We start from the raw sequence: 21,923 nt of genomic DNA, 5'->3' as shown, positions 1-21,923 counted from the left end.
TCCACGTTGAAGCAAATGGTGGGTATTTGTCGTTTCTAATGGCTGAGGAATATTCCATTGTATACATAAACCACATCTTCTTTATCCATTCATCTTTCGATGGACACCGAGGCTCCTTCCACAGTTTGGCTATTGTGGACATTGCTGTTAGAAACATTGGGGTGCAGGTGTCCTGACGTTTCATTGCATCTGTATCTTTGGGATAAATCCCCAACAGTGCAATTGCTGGGTCGTAGGGCAGGTCTATTTTTAACTCTTTGAGGAACCTCCACACAGTTTTCCAGAGTGGCTGCACCAGTTCACATTCCCACCAACACTTTGTCCATTCTGATAGGGGTGTGGTGGTAGCTCCTTGATGTTTGTATTTGCTTTTCCCAAATGATATTTTGTATGGAACAGAAGATCATGTTTACTTTCCATCTGCACATCTCCTGTGAAATGTCTGGGAATGACTTTGATCCAATTTTTGTTCAGGTGGTTTGTTTCCTTTTACTTAGTTTGATGAATTTATTTTCTAGTCCTCCCTCCTTTCCTTCCTTCCTTTCTCCCTCCCTCCCCCTTTCTCACTTTCTCTCTCCTTTCTCTTTTTTCTTTCTTTCTTTCTTTCTTTCTTTCTTTCTTTCTTTCTTTCTTTCTTTCTTTCTTTCTTCTTTATTTCTTTCTTTCTTCTTTCTTTTTCTTTCTTTCATTTATGCAACATATATATGTATTATATATGTATATAATACATATACATGTATTTGTGTGCTTATTCATTTTTGGTTAACTCTTTAGAGGTTTGGAAATTGATTTAAAATATATTAAAAATATAGGGATCCCTGGGTGGCGCAGCAGTTTGGCGCCTGCCTTTGGCCCAGGGCACGATCCTGGAGACCTGGGATCAAATCCCATGTCGGGGTCCCGGTGCATGGAGCCTGCTTCTCCCTCTGCCTGTGTCTCTGCCTCTCTCTCTCTCTCTCTCTCTCTTTGTGTGACTATCATAAATAAATAAAAATTAAAAATATATATATAAAAATAGTGAAAGGGAATAAAGGGGAAAGGAGAAAAATGAGTGGGAAATATCAGAAAGGGAGACAGACCATGAGAGACTCCAAACTCTGGGAAATGAACAAGGGGTGGTGGAAAGGGAGGTGGGTGGGGGGTGGAGGTGACTAGGTGACAGGCACTGAAGGGGCACTTGATAGAATGAGCACTGGGTGTTATGCTATATGTTGGATAATTGAACTCCAATTAAAAAGTATGTAATAAAAATAAAAATTAACAACAAAAAACAACAGTAAGAAATCTTCAGAGATCATAGTTTCATTTTTTAGAGAAACTATTTCTATTTATGTGTTCTATGATGATACCATATTGCATTACTACATATATGAAGACTTATTTTTTAAATAAATAGAAGTCACTCTTGCTTTACCTAAAATTATTTTAGGTTGCAAAGATTTTCTCATATTATTATTGTTAAATAAAGTCTAATATGATGGCATAGTGTATTTGAATGCACCACATTGATTTAACCACTCTCCTACTGTTGGATGATGAGATTATTTTTTATTTTTCATGGTTACAAATACTACTTGGTTAAACATGAGAGGGTCTCTAAAAAGTTTGCAATGTGAGTTTTGTTTTCTGGTGGTTTTCAGCAAAGGGTCAAAGGTTGTGTAGGGACAGAAGTATATAGAAGAAGCAGTAGATTGTACCCTAACTACCTAGTATATTGGTGACATCATCCCTGGCATTTTCTGAGACATTCCTGATTTGCAACATTACACTTCAGTGGGGCCATATACCCTGAGTTTTTGTTTGGAAATATTATTACCCCTCCATGCCATGGACTTTATGCTTCAGCAACATGGACTTGCTTTTTCACATCCCACACCTGCTATGCTGTTCTCACTTCCTGGCCTTTGCTTAGGCTATCTACTCTGCCTGTAATGTCACCCCCTCCACTTTATCTGTCTACTTCTTTTTCACTATTCTTTGACTCATCTGAGATATCTCCTCCAGCAGCTTTTCCTAATCTTGTTTTACTCCAGACAGAGTTAAGATCCTCTTCTCCATGCATCCATAGTGTCCTGGGCTTACTTAAAAAAAAAACTTAGCATTTTATGGCTCAGCCATGAGGTCCTCAAGAGCAGGTGATCACAGATTTCAAAACAGAACAAACTATTACTTTATATGATGACTGAATACTTTGGGCATTGAGCAAAATTTTAGTGCAAGGATAAGTGAATCAATGAGCCCCAATGGAAAAGGTGAGTAGTTGGACTGCCTTATGGCTGGAGTTTTGCTGACAAAGCTAGCCTTCCTGGGCAAGAAAACTGTAGTTGCCAAGAGAATTGAAGTAGTGGACCATGGAGTGTGTGCTGGTCAGGAAGGAATTGAAGACAGGAAGGGCTGTAGGAGAAAATGCAGAAGAGTCAAGAACCAGAGGGCTCTGTGTATTTGAAGGACAGGTGTGGTGAGAGAAATGCCAGGGCTGGGCCCATAGGTAGTGGAAACTGATGCTGATGACTTTGGAAATCTTTCCCCTTTATTCCTTTTCCCTATTTTTTATTTTTATTTTTATTTATTTTATTTTTTTAATAATAAATTTATTTTTTATTGGTGTTCAAATTGCCAACATACATAATAACACCAGTGCTCATCCCATCAAGTGCCCCCCGTAGTGGCCATCACACAGTCACCCCCACCTCCTGACCTCCTCCCCTTCAACCACCCCTAGTTTGTTTCCCAGAGTTAGGAGTCTTCGATGTTCTGTCTCCCTTTCTGATATTACCTACCAATTTCTTCTCTACTCCCTTATATTCCCTTTCACTATTATTTATATTTCTCAAATGAATGAGACCATATAATGTTCGTCCTACTCCGATTGACTTCTTTCACTCAGCATAATATCCTCTAGTTCCATCCACGTCGAAGCAAATGCTGGGTATTTCTCGTTTCTAATGGCTGAGTAATATTCCATTGAATACATAAACCACATCTTCTTTATCCATTCATCTTTTGATGGACACCAAGGCTCCTTCCACAGTTTGGCTATTCTGGAAATTTCTGCTAGAAACATCAGGGTGCAGGTGTCCCAGCATTTCATTGCATCTCTATCTTTGGGTAAATCCCCAGCAGTGCAATTGCTGGGTCATAGGGCAGATCTATTTTTAACTCTTAGAGGAACCTCCACACAGTTTTCCAGGGTGTCTACACCAGTTCACATTCCCACCAACAGTGTCAGAGGGTTCCCTTCTCTCCGCATCCTCTCCAACATTTGTGGTTTCCTGCCTTGTTAATTTTCCCCATTCTCACTGGCGTGAGGTGGTATCTCATTGTGGTTTTGATTTGTATTTCCCTGATGGCAAGTGATAGAGAGCATTTTCTCATTTGTGTGTTGGTCATGTCTATGTCTTCCTCTGTGAGATTTCTGTTTATGTCTTTTGTCCATTTCATGATTGGATTTTTTGTTTCTTTGGTGTTGAGTTGAATAAGTTCTTTATAGATCTTGGAAACTAGCCCTTTATCTGATATGTCTTTTGCAAATATCTTCTCCCATTCTGTAGGTTGTCTTTTAGTTTTGTTGACTGTATCCTTTGCTGTGTAAAAGCTTCTTATCTTGTTTATTTTTGCTTTTGCTTCTCCTGCCTTCATGGATGTAACTTGCAATAAGTTACTGTGGCCGAGTTTTTTTTTATTTTTTTTTATTATTTATTTATGATAGGCACACAGTGAGAGAGAGAGGCAGAGACACAGGCAGAGGGAGAAGCAGGCTCCATGCACCGGGAGCCCGATGCGGGTTCGATCCCGGGTCTCCAGGATCGCGCCCTGGGCCAAAGGCAGTCGCCAAACTGCTGCGCCACCCAGGGATCCCCTGTGGCCGAGTTAAAAAAGAGTTTGACCTGTGTTCTCCTCTAGGATTTTGATGGACGCTTGTCTCACATTTAGATCTTTCATCCATTTTGAGTTTATCTTTGTGTATGGTGAAAGAGAGTGGTCTAGTTTCATTCTTCTTCATGTGGATGTCCAATTTTCCTAGCACATTAATTGAAGAGACTGTCTTGCTTCCAATGGATAGTATTTCCTCCTTTATCAAATATTAGTTGACAATAAAGTTGAGGGTCCACTTCCGGATTCTATATTTTGTTCCATTGTTCTATGTGTCTGTTTTGTTCCATTACCACACTGTCTTGATGACCGCAGCTTCATCATATCAGCAAGAGAAAAACCAAGAACCATATGATCCTCTCAATAGATGCAGAGAAAGCATTTGACAAAATACAGCATCCATTTCTGATCAAAACTCTTCAGAGTTTAGGGATAGAGGAAACATTCCTCAACATCTTAAAAGCCATCTACAAAAAGCCCACAGCAAATATCATTCTCAATGGGGAAGCACTGGGAACCTTTCCCCTAAGATCGGGAACAAGACAGGGATGTCCACTCTCATAACTGCTATTCAACACAGTACTAGAAGTCCTAGCCTCAGCAATCAGGCAACAAAAAGATATTCAAGGTATGCACATTGGCAAAGAAGAAGTCAAACTCTCCCTCTTCGCCGATGACATGATACTCTACATAGAAAACCCAAAAGCCTCCACCCCAAGATTGCTAGAACTCATACAGCAATTTGGCAGTGTGGCAGGATACACAATCAATGCCCAGAAGTCAGTGGCATTTATATACACTAATAATGAGACTGAAAAAAGAGAAATTAAGGAGTCAATCCCATTTACAATTGCACCCCAAACTATAAGTTACCTAGGAATAAACCTAACCAAAGAGGTAAAGGATCTATACCCTAAAAACTACGGAACACTTCTGAGAAATTGAGGAAGACACAAAGAGATGGAAAAATGCTCATGGACTGGCAGAATTAAAATTGTGAAAATGTCAATGTTACCCAGGGCAATTTACACTTTTAATGCAATCCCTATCACAATACCATGGACTTGCTTCAGAGAATTAGAACAAATTCTTTTAAGATTTGTGTGGAATCAGAAAAGACCCCAAAAAGCCAGGGGAATTTTAAAAAAGAAAACCATAGCTTGGGATATCACAATGCCAGATATCAGGTTGTATTACAAAGCTGTGGTCATCTAGACAGTGTGGTCCTGGCCCTTTCACTATTTTTTATTTTCCCCAAAAGAATGTTTGTCCTTCTCCGATTGACTTATTTCACTCATCATAATACCCTCCAGTTCCATCCCCGTTGAAGCAAAAGGTGGGTATTTGTCATTTCTAATGGCTGAGGAATATTCCATTGTATACATAGACCACATCTTCTTTATCCATTCATCTTTTGATGGACACCGAGGCTCCTTCCAGAGTTTGGCTATTGTGGACATTGCTGCTATAAACATCGGGGTGAAGGGGAAAGGAGAAAAATGAGTGGGAAATATCAGGGAGGGGGACAGAACATGCGAGATTCCTCAATCTGGGATACGGACTAGGGCTGGTAGAAAGGGAGGCGGGCATTGATGGGGTTGACTGGGTCATGGGCACTGAAGGGAACACTTGATGGGATGAGCATTGGTTGTTATTCTGTATGTTGGCAAATTGAACACCAATAAAAAATAAATTTATAAAAAAACGTTTGGAATGCTTAAACTCTTCTGGGAATAAATGTAGCAGTTACACATATATTTGTTACATAAAATACAGAAAAAGGGAAATTGCAGAGTATTAAGAAATATTGATGCTAAACAAAATATCAACAGTGAGATTCCATTATCAGATTGATATATTCATACCCTGTGGCTATAGTGATTTATTTTAGATATAGATTTGGGTTGCATAATGATCAATCCTCTGAAATAAGAAATCATGTTAGTAAATCAACTGGTGAATATCACATGATCTCATTGGAACTTGAAAGATCCTTTGACTAATTGAAAGATAAGTCTTTATAGATCTTGGAAACTAGCCTTTTATCTGATATGTCATTTGCAAATATCTTCTCCCATTCTGTAGGTTGTCTTTGAGTTTTGTTGACTGTATCCTTTGCTGTGCAAAAGCTTCTTATCTTGATGAAGTCCCAATAGTTCATTTTTGCTTTTGTTTCTTTTGCCTTCGTGGATGTATCTTGCAAGAAGTTACTGTGGCCGAGTTCAAAAAGGGTGTTGCCTGTGTTCTTCTCTAGGATTTTGATGGAATCTTGTCTTACATTTAGATCTTTCATCCACTTTCAGTTTATCTTTGTGTATGGTGAAAGAGAGTGGTCTAGTTTCATTCTTCTGCATATTAAACTCAACACCAAAGAAACAAACAGGGATCCCTGGGTGGCGCAGCAGTTTAGCGCCTGCCTTTGGCCCAGGGCACGATCCTGGAGACCCGGGATCGAATCCCACGTCAGTCTCCCGTTGCATGGAGCCTGCTTCTCCCTCTGCCTGTCTCTCTCTCTCTCTTCTTCTCTCTCTCTCTCTCTCTCTGTGACTATCATAAAAAAAAAAAAAAAAAACAAAGAAACAAACAATCCAATCATGAAATGGGCAAAAGACATGAACAGAAATCTCACAGAGGAAGACATAGACATGGCCAACATGCATATGAGAAAATGCTCTGCATCACTTGCCATCAGGGAAATACAAATCAAAACCACAATGAGATACCACCTCACACCAGTGAGAATGGGGAAAATTAACAAGGCAGGAAACCACCAACGTTGGAGAGGATACAGAGAAAAGAGAACCCTCTTACACTGTTGGTGGGAATGTGAACTGGTGCAGCCACTCTGGAAATCTCTGTGGAGGTTCCTCAAAGAGTTAAAAATAGACTTGCCCTACGACCCAGCAATTGCACTGTTGGGGATTTACCCCAAAGATACAGATGCAATGAAATGCTGGGACACCTGTACCCCGATGTTTCTAGCAGCAATGTCCACAATAGCCAAACTGTGGAAGGAGCCTCGGTGTCCATCGAAAGATGAATGGATAAAGAAGATGTGGTCTATGTATACAATGGAATATTACTCAGCTATTAGAAATGACAAATACCCACCATTTGCTTCAACGTGGATGGAACTGGAGGGTATTATGCTGAGTGAAGTAAGTCAGTCGGAGAAGGACAAACATTATATGTTCTCATTCATATGAGGAATGTAAATAATAGTGAAAGGGAATATAAGGGAAGGGAGAAGAAATATGTCGGAAATATCAGAAAGGGAGACATAACGTAAAGACTGCTAACTCTGAGAAACGAACTAGGGGTGGTAGAAGGGGAGGAGGGCGGGGGGTGGGAGTGATTGGGTGACGGGCACTGGGGGTTATTCGGTATGTTGGTAAATTGAACACCAATAAAAAAATAAAATAATAAAATAAAATAAAATAAAATAAAATAAAATAAAATAAATGGGATATTTTTAAAAAAAGAAAGATAAGTCTTAATATAATCACACAAAATAGAAACAGAGATGGGCACCTGAGTGGCTTAGTCAGTTAGGCATCCAGCTCATGGTTTTGTCCCAGGTTGAGATCTCACAGGCTTTGGGCCACCTGCCCCATGTGGGGCTCCATACTGCACATGGAATCTGTTTCAGATTTTCTCCCTCTCCCTCCCTATCTGCTACTCTCTGCTCTTGCTCTCTCTCTCTCTCTCTGTAAAAGGAATAAATAAAATATAAAAAAACAGAAACAAAGATATTTATACAGTTTTAATACACTCTTTCCCACACACAAAGAACTCAGACCCACAGCTAGGGTATTATTCAGGGAGGTGGTGGGGGGAGTACATTTCTACAAGTTCAGAAACTAGCAAGTGTAACTTAATTGCCATTACAATTCAACATCTTTCTTCAAGTATTAGCAACACAAGTGAAAAAAAAATTACTGGTTACATCACAGCATTTAGGGAATGGTCAAGAATTATTTCAAAAGACCCAAATATGTAATTCAGCCATAGATTCTCTAGGATTGGTGCAGCAGTGACAGGAGAAATAACCCCAATGAGCAAAAAGAACAGACCCTCCTATTGAAGACTACTAAGAGTATTACATGGGTCTGCAAAATTCCAGAAATAGATAAATGACCAAGAATGGAGATCCTAGATTCATCAGAGGTCAGGTGGGAGAGATGAGAGATTGGAATCTCTCACTCTCCAATCCACATACTTCAGTCCAAAGAATCTCTGTGCACCATCCTGATGGGGGAGATGACCTTTCTTTGTCCTTTTTGCCCCTTTGTCGAGGAAATAGCTGAATGACATTAGGGACAGAGGGAAGAAGGATTCCTTCCTCTCAGTTTGTTCCCCTGGAAGGACCTGGACCCATGTTGGGGGAAGCAGGAGCTGCAGAAACAGAAGCTACAGGCTGAGCCTCAACAGATGAGAAAGGGGTTCTGATTTCAGTTCCCACAAGGCTGGAGCTCTGTGTGAGCCCTGAGATGTTGTCATAGGAGAGGTTGTGAGGAGCAGCCTCCTCCTTGGGCCTCAGCCCAGCGATGGTCAGGGAATTATATCACCAGAAATGGAGCCAGAGAATGGATCAGGGTCCACAGAAGGTCTAACCATCATAATAGATGAGGATTTGGTTGCCCATTCATGGAGCTGTTTGCACTAGGACACATACTGGACACTTCTGATGCGTCCTGTCTCAGACAGATAAGTATTCAGGGTCGCTGATTCTGCCCTGATCTGTCATGGAATCTGTCCTCAGGACAGCTGATCCTGGCACCCAGGAATCTGTAGTCAATTTAAGAAAATCACACAATATCTAGTTCCCAAGGATAGGCTTCAAGGAGAAATGTCAAAGAATGTGGAAAGACTTGGGTAAACAAATTCAGTGAGATGGATCTCAGAACTCAGTTCATATCAAAGAAGCAGCTGACTTTGCCCTAAGGCCAGGGTTTCACAGGCACTGCCATTGTTCTAGGGACAGCAGTGTTGTGTCTCATTTCCACATAGGCCCAGAGCACTGTGGGAGCACCAAGCATGGGTTCAATGGACTGACAATAATAATCAGCCTCGTCCTCAGGCTGAAGCCCAGTGATGGTCAGAGTGCCTGAGTTGCCAGATTTGGAGCCAGAAAATCGGTCAGGGACCCCTGAGGGTCGATTTCCAGTACCATCTACGAGGAGTTTAGGGGCCTTTCCTGAGAGCAGTTGGTACCAGTTCACACCAAGTATACCAATGCTGTTTGTGCTTCCAGAGCAGGAGATGGTGATTCTCTGGCCCACAGATCCTGACACTGAGGGCGGCTGAGTCAGCACAGACTGGGCCCAGGACCCTGAATGGGGGAGAGACACAGAGAAAGTGATGTTCTTTTCTTTAGACAAGAGGAGAAATCAAGGCACATGTATCCTACCAGGGCCCCTTCTCTCATCCCCATATCCAATCACCTGTGCAGTGAGCGAGGAGGGTGAGGAAGAGAGGGGACCACGCCATGGTGGAGGTCATCACTGATCCTGCCTTCAGTGGCCCCACAGCTGAGCAGACCTCCTCTAATCTCTCCCTTCCCCTTTTCATCCTTTGAGAGAGGGAGGGGTCATGTATGCAAATGAGACCCCAGGTCCCATTACCTGAGGATATTATTTTTTTTCCTGTTTTTTTAATAATAAATTTATTTTTTTTAAGATTTTATTTATTTATTCATGATAGTCACACAGAGAGAGAGAGAGGCAGAGACACAGGCAGAGGGAGAAGCAGGCTCCATGCAGGTAGCCCGACGTGGGATTCGATCCCGGGTCTCCAGGATCGCGCCCCGGGCCAAAGGCAGGCACCAAACCGCTGCGCCACCCAGGGATCCCAATAAATTTATTTTTTATTGGTGTTCAATTTGCCAACATACAGAATAACACCCAGTGTCCATTCTGTCAAGTCCCCACCTCAGTGTCCACCGCCCAGTCACCCCCACCCCCTGCCCTCCTCCCCTTCCACTACTGCTAGTTTGTTTCCCAGAGTTAGGAGTCTTCCATGTTTATAGCAATAGCCAAACTGTGGAAGGAGCTTCGGTGTCCATAGAAAGATGAAAGGATAGAGAAGATGTGGTCTTTGTATACAATGGAATATTCCTCAGCCATTAGAAACGACAAATACCCACCATTTGCTTTGACGTGGATGGAACTGGAGGGTATTTTGCTGAGTGAAATAAGTCAATCAGAGAAGGACAACATTATATGGTCTCATTCATTTGGGAACATGGAAGACTACCTGAGGGTATTAAAGGAGTGGGACTGGGAGTGCTGAATGAGCCAGGGGGTGGGGAGGTCCCACCGTGAGCCCTGACACAGGCAGTAGCAGGTGGCAAATTTCCTGCTCTGATCAACCCTTATCCTTCGGAAACAGGGGAAGGGTGCTCCCTGGGTCCAGGCCTAGACACAGCATTGTACGACGTGGTGACACAATTCATCCATTAGAGATAACTCCTCCCCCCCCACTACACTGTCCACTGTCAACTTCCTTGGGCCAGGCCTGGTGTCCCCTTTTGTGGCCTCCCATCCCCACAGGACACATTTTTACTGTATTCACACTCCACATAGTGACTCTGTCCACAGATCCTTGGGCTATTCATGGGACAAGACTGAGATGATGTCTCTTGTAGAAGCACATAGATGAGGATCAAGTCCAGAGTAATGAGGAGTCCACATGGACCCATGGCCGGTTTTTTGAAGGGGACTGATTTCTTTCCACTTACCTGAATCTTCTCTGGTTTCCACAGTTCTCCTCTCCCAGAAGTTCCTTCAGCACTGAGGACAAGGGAGCACTCTTTCCAGGCTGTGGGTAGAAGCTGTCATGTGCATTGTAGAGGATTATACACTGGACATCCCACAGAAATCTCTGCCAGGCCTGAGTCCCCAGCAGGGAGCACGGGTCCCAGACCCAAGGACTAGGCTCCATAGTGTCAATAGTTCTCAGTAAACAGTTGAGTAGGGACCATAGGGAAGTCCCTCATCGCCCCCTGCTGATTGCAAAGCACACACTCACCCTGGCAAAAAGACCTGAGTCCAGCTAGTTTCTGCAAATTTCCAGTTCCCTGTCTATTCACCGATTTCTGATCTGATTTCTAAAGATGGTATAACTAATATATTGTACTTGATTCTGTTCTATCTACCTCTTGGGAGGTGTCCCAATCTTTTGGAGTTTCAGGAATGTACATCAATGGCAACTTAAGATATTTTTTAAAAGATTTTTTTTTTATTTCTGAGTGAGAGAGAGGCAGAGACACAGGCAGAGGGAGAAGAAGACTCCATGCAGGAAACCCCACCTGAGACTCGATCCCAGGTCTCCAGAATCACACCCAGGGCGGAAGGTGGCGCTAAACCGCTGGGCCACAGGGCCTGCCCTTAAGATATTTTTCCTCCAGAGAAGGCACTGCACACATTGTATCATTTCATTGGCCTGTGATTTTGGTTACAAGTTCATTGTAAATTTTCCAATTATTATGCATCAAAATAAGAGTTTTTAACCAAACTCTGGGAAACGAACTAGGGGTGGTGGAAGGGGAGGAAGGCGGGGTTGGGGGTTAATGGGTGATGGGCACTGAGGGGGGCACTTGACGGGATGAAAACTGGGTGTTAATCTGTATGTTGGCAAATTGAACAACAATAAAAAAAATTTATTATTTAAAAAAAGAGTTTTTTACCTACTGTAAAAAAATTACATTGTGTTGCACAGCTTCATGTTGTCATAAAAGAAAGTTTGCTCTAATTGGTATTGTGACAGTAGCATCATGTATGTCATTTTGCAGATTCTATGTTTACAGCATGTCACACTGTCGAAAAGTAAAAAGCAATGGGGGTATAAATTCTCAGGCATTTATTTACTGGCTTCCGTCCTCCCCTTCTCTATGTGAAGAACCTTCTCTTCTGTGAATACTGAACTCACACACCATCATTCTTCAATAGATTTGCCACTAGACCATGAGGTCTCTTCAAGCAATTTTGGATGAGGAGGTAAATACGACAATTTTGTAATCCTATAATGTGTTTTACAAAATTCATCCTTATGTAGACAAATGCCAATCTTACAGGTACTGAGTTAAGTGAAATGTTAGCAGATTTTCATACAGCTGACCTGCACGCTGCAGTTCATTTTCTCAAGGACTTTGTCTTCTGTGCTCAGAATGTTCTCCACAATTCAGCCGTTTTCTCTTTTTTCTTCAACCAGTAGCTGGAGGCTATTCAGGTCCTTTCTTCTTGCCCACATGAACAAATGGAATCCAGTCCATGGGTCTGTCACCCTCCCCAAGACTGAAGTCTATGTATTTCTCTTGTCCTCTGTCCTAATATCAATTCCTTAGTTCACAACTCCTCTCCAATCAAATCAGACCTCCAAATATAGAAAGGTCCACAGGAATAAATCTTTTTTTTTTTGCCACAGATCTATTCCTCTTCAGGGATTTCCTATTGAGATGAATTTACAAATGTATTCAACAAGGTGGTGTTGAATTTGTCTTTCGTATCACAGTGGGTTTTCATCTATGTGTCTTCAGTAATAACACATACACAAAAGGAAAAATCTCAAATGTGGGACACACAGTGAAGACAGACTCAGAGAAGTGTCTCCATGTTACTGATGCTACCCAACATGAGATCACCCTGGCTATCTGGAGCCACTGCCTATGGAGACTCCCTCACCTCCTACAGAACTTCAACAGTAACCTTTTCCATGCTCTCTCCACAGCATGCCCTTGCGCTTCACACCTCCCTGCTCCATTACAGGTGCCTCAGTACAGGTGCCCAGCCCTGCCCACCTGGTGTTGGTTTTGAACACTTTTGGAAGCTCCTACATGTGAGCTGAAACTGGCCCCAGTTCTCAAAGAGCTGGGAAAGACAGGAGAAAGAGGAAGGCCACACTAGGTCAGTAGATGACTAATAAGCAAAGGGGACATGCATACAAGTCTTTGTATCAGCAGCAAGATGAATAGATCCTCACACACATCCACTAAATCTTAGTTTATGAAGACATCTTTACTAGGTTGAGGCATGTGTACACCACATCACTATCTCAAGAACACATCCTTGGGGCAAAGTCTGGGAGGAGCAAGGCAAGCAGAACCCACGATCCACAGACAAGGACAGAGGTGAAGAGCCTCAGAGGGCCTGAGCCCAGCTCTTGGGTGAATCTGTGATTACACATATTTTTGACATTCCACAGCAATAAGAATACAGAGTTACTCCTGTGTCCTATCCAAAAATTTTCTCATTTTTAATCTGGATGAAGGGTTTTCAATTGCACGGGTGGGGTGGAGGGCTGTGTCTGGGTAGCTCAGTCAGTTAATCATCTGCCTTCAGCTCAGGTCAGGTTCCTGGTATCCAGAGATAGAGCCCTGTGTTTGCTTCCCCACTGAGCAAAGTCTGCTAATCCCCACCTCATCTTCTCATAAATAAATAAATAAATAAATAAATAAATAAATAAATAAATAAATAAAATTTTAAAAGGAAAGATTTTCTTATTAGGGTTCCAGTTAAGAGGCAGGTGATAAACTGCTGGAGGGGATTGGCCAGGGGAAAGGATTGGGAGTTGGGAGTTCCTTGTGGACACAGTGCCTAATCTCCTGATGTAACCTGTGTCTATATGGAGGAGGGAGAAGAGGACTCCAAGGATAGTGGAGACACAAGCACAAAGTCTCTCAGGTCCCATACTGAGGCTGAGATCCCAGGTCTCATACCCTCAGCACAGTGTTGAGATGCGCTGGCACATTCATGCACGTCTGCTCCCTCCAAGGTTGGTATTTGATAGCGATGGAAGTACAGACTGAGAAGTAAGTTCTCTGGGATTCACAGCCTGTGCTTCTCTCTCATGGCTGCACATGAACTTTATCTCTCACACACAGACAAGGCTTCCCTAGGTCCTGTGGTGCTTGGACCACAGCCTGTTTATGTGACTCACATGCAAGTCTTTGAAAAACCCCACTTCATATTTCTCAGGTGTCCCCACAGGACTCCTGCCCTCCTGTGTCCCCCCTGATCCACTACCCTGGAGCTTGTCCCAGGCCCTGTTGCAGCTCTCATCTTCTATGGCAGAGTACTTCAATTCTCACTTAGCAGACACCTATGATATGCCTCCCTCGGGCCATCCCCAACCTTGCTCTAGGGTAAGAAGGGAAGCAGATGACCCAGTTCTACCCCATTGACACTCAGTCCTTCCCAAGACTCACTCCCTACAACTAGCTATTCATGTGGAGAGTTGCCCTCCTCAGGGACAGGAGTCACTTCTGGTCACAGAGCAGACCCCCAGCTCTGTGCCTCTCAAGACAGGCCATGGCGTGGAACATCACAGGTGTCAGGTATGACTGTTGACACTATGAAGCAGGGATGTAGTTCCTACTCACTGTCCCTGTGGTCTCCAGTCAGGAAAGCACCAAACACGACTGATCACAGATGTCAGATTACACACATGACAGATCTGAGCAGGGTCCTGCCCCACACAGGCCTGTGGGAACATTGACATTGTCAGCATCCCTCAGGTTATTAACCCTCCTAAGCCACCACAGGCCCCTGGAGTTCAGAAACATGTCAAATCAGATTGTGAGGACACCTTCCCTGAAGCCAGAGCCTGGTGCTGCTTTCTGGAAACATCCCTGGCCTCTCCAGAGCTTTGGTCTCAGTTTCCAATGTGGGGAGTCCCATGGATTTGGTCTGGAAATATGGCAGTAAGAAATGGTGGCAGAGGTAGGTGAGGGGAAGTTGTTAAGTGGCCTGGGATTCAGAGAGAAAGGAAAGCACATGAATTCCACTAAAGGGAAAATATCACTGTCACTGCAGGTGACACTATTCTTACAAAAGAAGAGTCGCTATCTATGCTTATGCTTGAAAATAATAATAATAATAATAATAATAATAATAATAATACAGAAGGACAAATGGTGTAGCAACCTGGCAGCAGCCATAAGAAAATTGTACAGAATAAGTGGCTAAAACAACAGAAATGTGTTTTCTCACAGCTCTGGAGGCTGGAAGTCCAAGGTCATGGTAGCAGCAGGTTGCCTTCTTCCAAGTCAGTTCTCCTTGCTGGCAGATGGCCAGCTCCTCACCTTTCCCTCCTATGACCTCTTCTCCCCTCACACACACTCTACAGACTCTCCTCTTCTTATGTGGTCTCCATCTCATGGGAGTCGGATCCCACAATTGTGACCTCACTGACCCTTAATTACCACACCTCCTTGAATTCTGTCTCTAAATATAGTCACACTGAGGTGAGAGATCATTGCATTAATTATTTGCAGGACATAATTCAGTCGATAGCACCAAGAATTAGCATAAATTGTTCTGATAAAGGTAAGTTAAAATACAGTAAATATAAAAAGACGGAAAGGACATTTTGGCAGTATAACTTGTTTATATAGTTCTGAAGTTTGGACAAGTGATTCTGTAGTTATAGCAAGATAGACATACCTAAAATGGATCATTTGGTTTTTTTATAATAAATTTATTTTTTATTGGTGTTCAATTTGCCAACATACAGAATAACACCCAGTGCTCATCCTGTCAAGTGCCTCAGTGCCTGTACCCATTCACCCCCACCTCGCCTTCCTCCTCTTCCACCACCCCTAGTTCATTTCCCAGAGTTAGGAGTCTTTATGTTCTGTGTCCCTTTCTGATATTTCCCACATTTCTTCTCCCTTTGCTTCTCTTCCCTTTCACTATTATTTATATTCCCCAAATGAATGAGAACATATAATGTTTGTCCTTCTCCAATTGACTGATTTCACTCAGCATAATACCGTCCATTTCCATCCACATTGAAGCAAATGTTGGGTATTTGTCATTTCTAATGGCTGAGTAAAATTCCATTGTATAAATAAACCACATCTTCTTTATCCATTCATCTTTCGATGGCACCGAGGCTCCTTCCACAGTTTGGCTATTGTGGACATTGGTGCTATGAACATCGGGGTACAGGTGTCCCGGCATTTCATTGCATCTGTATCTTTTGGGTAAATCCCTAACAGTGCAATTACTGGGTCGTAGGGCAGGTCTATTTTTAACTCTTTGAAGAACCTCCACACAGTTTTCCAGAGTGGCTGCACCTTTTCACATTCCCACCAACAGTGTAAGAGGGGTCCCTTTTGAATCATTGTTTAGTGTTGGATTCCATGGCATTAAGCAAATTTAAAATGTTATGAAACCATTACTGTTAACACTTGTCTTAAATTTTCCATGATCCCAAACAGAAACTGAGTACCAAGATAAACACCTCTTCCCTTCCTCATCACCCTGGTAATGGACTAAGAACTAAACTGGATATTGCTGAGGAACTTAGGGATTCAGGTTCCCATGGAAATGCAGGGAGAAGCACAGAGTAAAAGCACCTTCCCTAGTGACTCTTGCAAGTGTAGTCTGACTTGGATAAGAGCATATTTTGGGATGTTCTTTGTTTTTAATATTTCATTTATTTATTCAAAAGGGACACATAAACACAGAGACAGAGACAGAGACATAGGCCGACAGAGGAGAAGCAGGCTCCATGCAGAGAGCCTGATGTGGATTCCCGGATTCCAAGATCTCTCCCTGAGCCAAAGGCAGATGCCCAAACACTGAGCACCCAGTTGTCCCTGGGATGTGCTTTCTATCCCACAACAATGATACAGGTGGATGCTACCTCCATGGGCTGACATATCATGGGTCCCATTGCAGTGTTTCCAGTAACTTCATCCTTCTCTCCCAAAGTGTGTTCAGGAACTCTTGCCTGAACAGTGTCCAAGTCTGTCCTTGGGGCACCTGAATATGATTCAACATGTCTTCCCTTCTGGAGCTGCTCCCATCCATGTAAGCTCTCCTCCAGAGTCAAATGCTCCTGCTTCTAGTCCAGTTCCTTCCTGACATCAAAGGGAGTCTCATGTAGATTAGGAATACTTCTATATGGGGATCCCTGGGTGGCGTAGTGGTTTAGCACCTGCCTCCAGCCCGGGGCATGATCCTGAGTCCTGGCATCGAGTCCCACTTTGGGCTCCTTGCAGAGAGCCTGCTTCTCCCTCTGCCTGTGTCTCTGCCTCTTTCCCTCTCTCTGTCTCCCGTGAATAAATAAATAAAATCTTAAAAAAGAATACTTCTTTCTTATATGCTCAAGAATTTTCATCTCATTCATTTGGGGAATATAAAAAATAGTGAAAGGGAATAAAGGGGAAAGGAGAAAAAAGGAGTGGGAAATATCAGAAAGGGAGACAAAACATGAGAGACTCCTTACTCTGGGAAACGAACTAGGGGTCGTGGAAGGGGAGGTGGGTAGGGGTTGGGGTGACTGGGTTATGGACACTGAGGGGGGCACTTGATGGGATGAGCATTGGGTGTTATTCTATATGTTGGCAAATTGAACTCCAATAAAAAAAGTAGGAGCCTAAACAAAATGAAACATAACAAAACAAAAAAACAAATAAAGTGATTCTAAATTTTTCCATGCCATACTGTTCATGTTGGGTTGTGTGACATGGATTTTCTAGGACAGGAAATGAAATTTGGCCACACACTATATAACATTTCAGAAATTTTTTCTAGCATATTTGTTAGAACCTCTCATGATTCCTTTTGGCTTGGATCTTGTGTGAATGAAGATGTTTGATTCTTGATTTTATATATATATATATATATATATATATATATATATATATATATATTCATATATACTATGCATGATAATATATAAACACAGATGCATTTCCTCTATCTCTCAAATATATATATAATATATATAATATATAATATATAAATATACACGTACATACACAGAGATAAATGTTTGGTCAAACATGATTCTCAGAGTTTCTGTGAATATATATTTCAAATTAGATTAAGAATTAAATCAGTAGATTTGGGATCCCTGGGTGGCACAGCGGTTTGGCACCTGCCTTTGGCCCAGGGCGCGATCCTGGAGACCCGGGATCGAATCCCACGTCGGGCTCCCGGTGCATGGAGCCTGCTTCTCCCTCTGCCTGTGTCTCTGCCTCTCTCTCTCTCTCTCTCTCTCTCTCTCTCTGTGACTATCGTTCAGAGACGATGAAGGAGCTGACATTTCCAGAAGGGTCCCCAAGATTGACCTGGATCTGGGCCTAAGGCATCAGCCAAGGAATAAATAAAATCCCACAGGGTTGGGAGGCCTTGGTGGCTCAAGGGTTGGGCGTCTGCCTTCAGCTCAGGCATGATCCTGGGGTCCTGGGATCAAGTCCCACATCGGGCTCCCTGCATGGAGCCTGCTTCTCCCTCTGCCTATGTCTCTCTCTCTCTCTCTCTCTTTCTCTCTCATGAATAAATTAATTAAAACTTTTAAAAAATGAATTCCATGGGTAGGCTAAGCTGGCAGCTGCTGAGGTGCTCACTCACTTTGTAGACGACTAAATAGGTTTTTGTCTCACTTCCCCACAGGCCTGGGGCACTGTGGGTGCTTTGAGACTATCATCCCCCACTGAGCAGTAATAATCAGCCTCATCCTCAGCCTGGAGCACAGAGATGGTCAGGGTGGCTGTGCTGCCTGACTTGGAGCCAGAGAATCGATCAGGGACCCCCGAGGCTCGGTAGTTATCAGCATAGATGATGTTTCTGGGGCCTGTTTCTGGGACCTGCTGGTGCCAGCTCACATAATTTCCACCAATGTTGGAGCTGCTTCCAGTGCAGGAGATGGTGACCCTCTGGCCCAGAACCCCAGACACTGAGGCCGGCTGAGTCAGGACAGACTGGGCCCAGGACCCTGCAAGGGGGAGAGACACAGAGAGGGTCATGCTGGGGTCTGGAGACAAGAGGAGAATGCAGGACCCCATGTGGCAGCCCAGGGCCCCTTCCACAATCCCCACATCCAGTCACCTGTGCAGTGAGTGAGGAGGGTGAGGAGAAGAGGGCACCAGGCCATGGTGGAGGTCATCACTGATCCTGCCTCTGTGGCCCCACAGCTGAGCAGAGCCTCCCCTCATCTCTCCCTTCCACTCTTCATCCTCTGGAAGAGGAAGGGGTGGTCCATGCAAATGAGACACCCCCCTGCTCTCTGACACTCCCTGGCTCTGGGCCAGGTCTATCTGCTTGAGGCTTACGTAGCATGGGCAGGGGAGAGGCTGTGTGGGACCAGGGGTTGGAGAGGTCTCAGCTGTGAACCCTGATCAGAGGGCACAGGCAATGCCATGTGGTGTTCCTAACTCTAAGAAAACCTGATCCCTCAGGAATAAGCCTCAAGCTTCATGTGGCATCTAGAAACCACTTCAGCATGCATGACATGGGGATAAATGGCCAGAGGACACAGGTACTGCCTGCAGACCTCTATCCACTCTCCTCCTCCTTTGTGATCAAGACATGTGACCATCATGTGGCCTCCTATCACACAGTGTTGATTTTAGGCTTCACTCTAATTGCTCGGTGTGAAACCATCCACGGTTCCCTTGGCTGATCATGGGCCATTCAGGGCAGAGGTATGTCTATATACCAACTCTTCTGACATCACTGTCACATCCAGAGAAGTGACTGGTACCCATGTACACATGGCCTCTTTTGCACGAGATGCTGAGACCTTCCTCCTATATGATCCCCCTGCTTCCAGCCCTTCCCCTTCTCTGAGTTTCCTGAAATCCTGAAGAGCCAGAGTGTGAGATTCTCCAGGTTGTGGGTAGAAGCCCTTGTGTGCATTCCTGGAAAGATTACACACTGAACATCGTTGTCATCTCTCATTCTTTTATCCTATTTAAAATAATAATTCTCCCTATCCTGTGGGCAGTGACTCCTTCCTAGGATCTGTCCTCCCAGCACATGGACACAAGTCTGCAGAAACCCTGCCATGTGAGTCTGTATGTGCCACTGACCTCAGAGCACAAGGGGCAGACCTGCTTGCAGTTATAGGAAGGACAGTGTCACAGCTGCAGAAGTTCTGACAAGATTCCAGTAGAGGACTTTCCGTATAGGTCACCTCCTTGGCCATTTGTGCACTTGGATGAATGTTTTTTTCTATAAATGCTTCTCAATCACACTGATTAACACTCAATGATGATGCCACTGTAAAGATGCAGGTAGAATCACTAGTATATTGATCTTTGACTATTGGAGGGAGATTGTGCATGGGAGTTTTGGCTAAAACATCAGCACAGAACAAGGAAAATGGAATGACTTCGGCTCTCATTTGAATAGATATTTAAAAACATTTACTAAAATTCCTTGTCTTTCTTTTTTTTTTTTTAAAGAATGTCTTTTCTTTTAATTTTTTTTTATTTATGATAGTCACAGAGAGAGAGAGAGAGAGGCAGAGACACAGGCAGAGGGAGAAGCAGGCTCCATGCACCGGGAGCCCGACGTGGGACTCGATCCTGGGTCTCCAGAATCGCGCCCTGGACCAAAGGCGGGCGCCAAACCACTGCGCCACCCAGGGATCCCAAATTCCTTGTCTTTCAATGGACACCGAGGCTCCTTCCACAGTTTGGCTATTGTGGACATTGCTGCTAGAAACACTGGGGTGCTGGTGTCCTGGCATTTCATTGCATCTGTATCTTTGGGGTAAATCCCCAACAGTGCAGTTGCTGGGTCAGGAGGCAGGTCTATTTTTAACTCGAAAGATGAATGGATAAAGAAGATGTGGTTTATGTATACAATGGAATATTCCTCAGCCATTAGAAATGACTAATACCCACCTTTTGCTTCCACGTGGATGGAACTGGAGGGTATTATGCTGAGTGAAATGAGACAATTGGAGAAGGACAAACATTATATGTTCTCATTCATTCATTCTCATTCATTAAATAATAGTGAAAGGGAATAGAAGGGAAGGGAGAAGAAATGGGTAGGAAATATCTGAAAAGGAGACAGAACATAAAGACTCCTAACTCTGGGCAAAGAACTAGGGGTGGTGGAAGGGGAGGAGTGTGGGGGGTGGGGGTGAATGGTTTATGGGCACTGAGGGGGGCACTTGACAGTATGAGCACTGGGTGTTATTCTGTATGTTGGGAAATTGAACACCAATAAAAAATAAATTTATTATAAAAACAACAACAAAAAAACACCACAAAAATGAATAAAATAAAATTCCTTGTCTTATTTTTTTCTTAAGATGTATCATGGGTCTGATCATGCAGGTAGGAAAGCCTGAAGTGGTGCCCATGAGGCCCCATGAGGACCCTGTTGTATGAATTTCAGAGCCATCTGAGTGTTGGAATTCCCATAGATAGACGAGCTTCCAGGATGAGCAATTCAAGGTCCCACTCATACCTGGGGTGGGCACAGCTGAGGTCCAGACACATGTGCCCAGTATGTTGAGGACAGAGCAATTGCTCATTTAGACAACCATGAGTAGGAGAATGAAATTCTATTGGCAAAAGACACCTGAACCAAGATTTTTCTGTCAAATGTTACCTCTGAGTTGTGGAGAGGTGGAGATGAGGGGATCAAGTGCCTGAGGTCACAGACCCTGTGGCTCTTACTTGGGACAGAATATTTAGCAGAGTTTCAGCCTGACTGGAGGCTTCCTTGGGGTGAACTGATGGAGTGACATCCCAGCCTGAGAGCACAGGGAGGGGGTGTCCCATGTCCCCAGGGGCCTTGAGCTCTGTTTGAGCAGCGCTGAGGCTGGGGTCCCAGAGTCAATGTACTGATCAGCCTCAGGCAGTGACTGGAGCCCAGAGATGGTCGGGAGCTGAGCTGCCCATGGGGACAGACACTTCCCCTGAGGAATCCTGAGCATCAGCCTCCTTCCAGGGGAGCAGGTGCTCAGGGCACATCCTGGCCACTCTGGTGACAGGACTGTAGTCACATTTGACATCCTGGGGGGTCTCTTCTAATGGGCATTCTGTCTCTGAGACTTTGACCTGGAGGACAGCTGGGCAAGCTGAGATTGAGCCTCGCCTCTGAAGGGACAGGAAACATAGAAACTACAGAGTGAAGCACTTTACCTACATAGAGGAGAGCTCTCTCTCTCTCTCTTTCTCTCTCTCTCTCTCTCTCTCTCTCTCTGTGTGTGTCCCAAAACGAGACCCGGTGACCCTCAGTCCCTTCTATGCCTTCTCCACACACTGAGGGATTGCCTTTTATCTCAGGACCTGAACC

General features: G+C 43.8%; 2 protein-coding genes across 3 annotated transcripts in view; both read right to left on the bottom strand.

The window, feature by feature from the left end:
• The window catches only part of LOC119869150 (immunoglobulin lambda-1 light chain-like), a 1,083,218-nt gene that overhangs the window by 912,531 nt on the left and 148,764 nt on the right, over positions 1 to 21,923 (bottom strand). The window lies entirely within an intron of this gene.
• On the bottom strand, positions 8,772 to 9,401 carry LOC119866108 (immunoglobulin lambda variable 1-40-like). The gene is made up of 2 exons (XM_038575772.1): positions 9,318 to 9,401; positions 8,772 to 9,205 (listed from the first exon to the last, which is right to left on the bottom strand). The coding sequence occupies exons 1-2, from the start codon at positions 9,373 to 9,375 to the stop codon at positions 8,814 to 8,816; spliced, it is 450 nt and encodes a 149-aa protein (XP_038431700.1). The 5' UTR covers positions 9,376 to 9,401; the 3' UTR covers positions 8,772 to 8,813.

This window comes from Canis lupus, chromosome 26 (genome assembly GCF_011100685.1).
Source record: "Canis lupus familiaris isolate Mischka breed German Shepherd chromosome 26, alternate assembly UU_Cfam_GSD_1.0, whole genome shotgun sequence".
NCBI lineage: Eukaryota > Metazoa > Chordata > Mammalia > Carnivora > Canidae > Canis > Canis lupus.
Note: the sequence above shows the minus strand (reverse complement) of the source record. Positions and strands in the feature narration are given on the sequence as shown.

What these genes read in the sequence shown, in the direction of transcription:
- LOC119866108 (XM_038575772.1), bottom strand. Translation starts at nt 9,375, where the DNA reads ATGACCTCCACCATGGCGTGGTCCCCTCTCTTCCTCACCCTCCTCGCT. An exon ending in CCTCCTCGCTCACTGCACAG is followed by an intron (nt 9,206 to 9,317) that starts GTGATTGGATAT and finishes TCCCCCATTCAG; the next exon opens with GGTCCTGGGCCCAGTCTGTG.